This window comes from Halyomorpha halys, unplaced genomic scaffold, assembly GCF_000696795.3.
Source record: "Halyomorpha halys isolate HHAL.00 unplaced genomic scaffold, Hhal_1.1 Scaffold2084.1, whole genome shotgun sequence".
NCBI classification, from domain to species: domain Eukaryota; kingdom Metazoa; phylum Arthropoda; class Insecta; order Hemiptera; family Pentatomidae; genus Halyomorpha; species Halyomorpha halys.
The window spans coordinates 75,283-76,130 of NW_027108717.1; the positions used below are offsets into that span (position 1 = coordinate 75,283).

At 32.2% G+C, this 848-nt stretch overlaps 1 protein-coding gene across 1 annotated transcript in view; it reads right to left on the bottom strand.

Moving 5' to 3' along the window:
• Positions 1 to 258, bottom strand: part of LOC106691111 (cysteine sulfinic acid decarboxylase) — a gene marked incomplete at its 5' end in the record, with an annotated part of 55,632 nt that extends 55,374 nt beyond the window's left edge. The window contains 1 exon segment of the mRNA XM_067046997.1: positions 77 to 258. Coding sequence (XP_066903098.1) covers positions 77 to 258 — 182 coding nt within the window.
• Positions 259 to 848: the final 590 nt, after the last annotated feature.

Here is an 848-nt window from a genome sequence, read left to right on the forward strand (position 1 = left end):
TAGATAATAATAATAATAATAATAGATAATAATAATAATAATAAATAATAGATAATAATAATCCTTATCGTCTTACTGATTGGTGTTAAGCGCAGAGGCTAAGACCTCCCCTGCCAAACCATAATCATCCAGGCCACCGTAGAGTTGGTTGAGGAAGCCAGGATGGCGGGTCTTCACCGAGTAGTGGGTGATCTTCTTGAGGGTGTCCCACAACTCGTCTTCCTTAGCAGCATCCCCAAGACTCAGGTCAAGTTCAGTCTAGACAGATTTAATTTTATTATAGTACCTAAATTTTGTCAATATTTTAAATTTTTGAAATAATAAATTCTGCCACATTCAGAAGCAATAGATACTACTATATATGAGCCGCTCAAATCACATATCGACTAACTCCACTTGTTGTATGTGTACCAAATGTCAAAGCCCTTGGTATAGTCATAACTTTTTATATTTATAATAAATTTTCTGAATAATAAAGATTAGCACTGTTAAATGGCAATTTTTTTTTTGGCCATTGAATAATAATTAATTTAAATTATATTATTTCAAAATTTTTTGAGACAAGGTAATTATTTATTAAAACTGATATTGGATATAATATTGATTTATTTAATAAAAATTTACCTGGTCTCAAAAAATTTTGAAATAATATAATAATAATTATTTATATTAGGTGTCTGGCCGACGGCCCTGTCATCCTTCGTGAAGGTAAAAAAAGTATTCAAATTTATACCTCCTATTCATCCCTCTATTTTCAATCCGCTGGTGTTCCTCAAGGTAGTAGTATTCTCGGTCCCATCCTCTACACCGTCTATATAGCTGACATCCCAACAACTCCTAACACTATC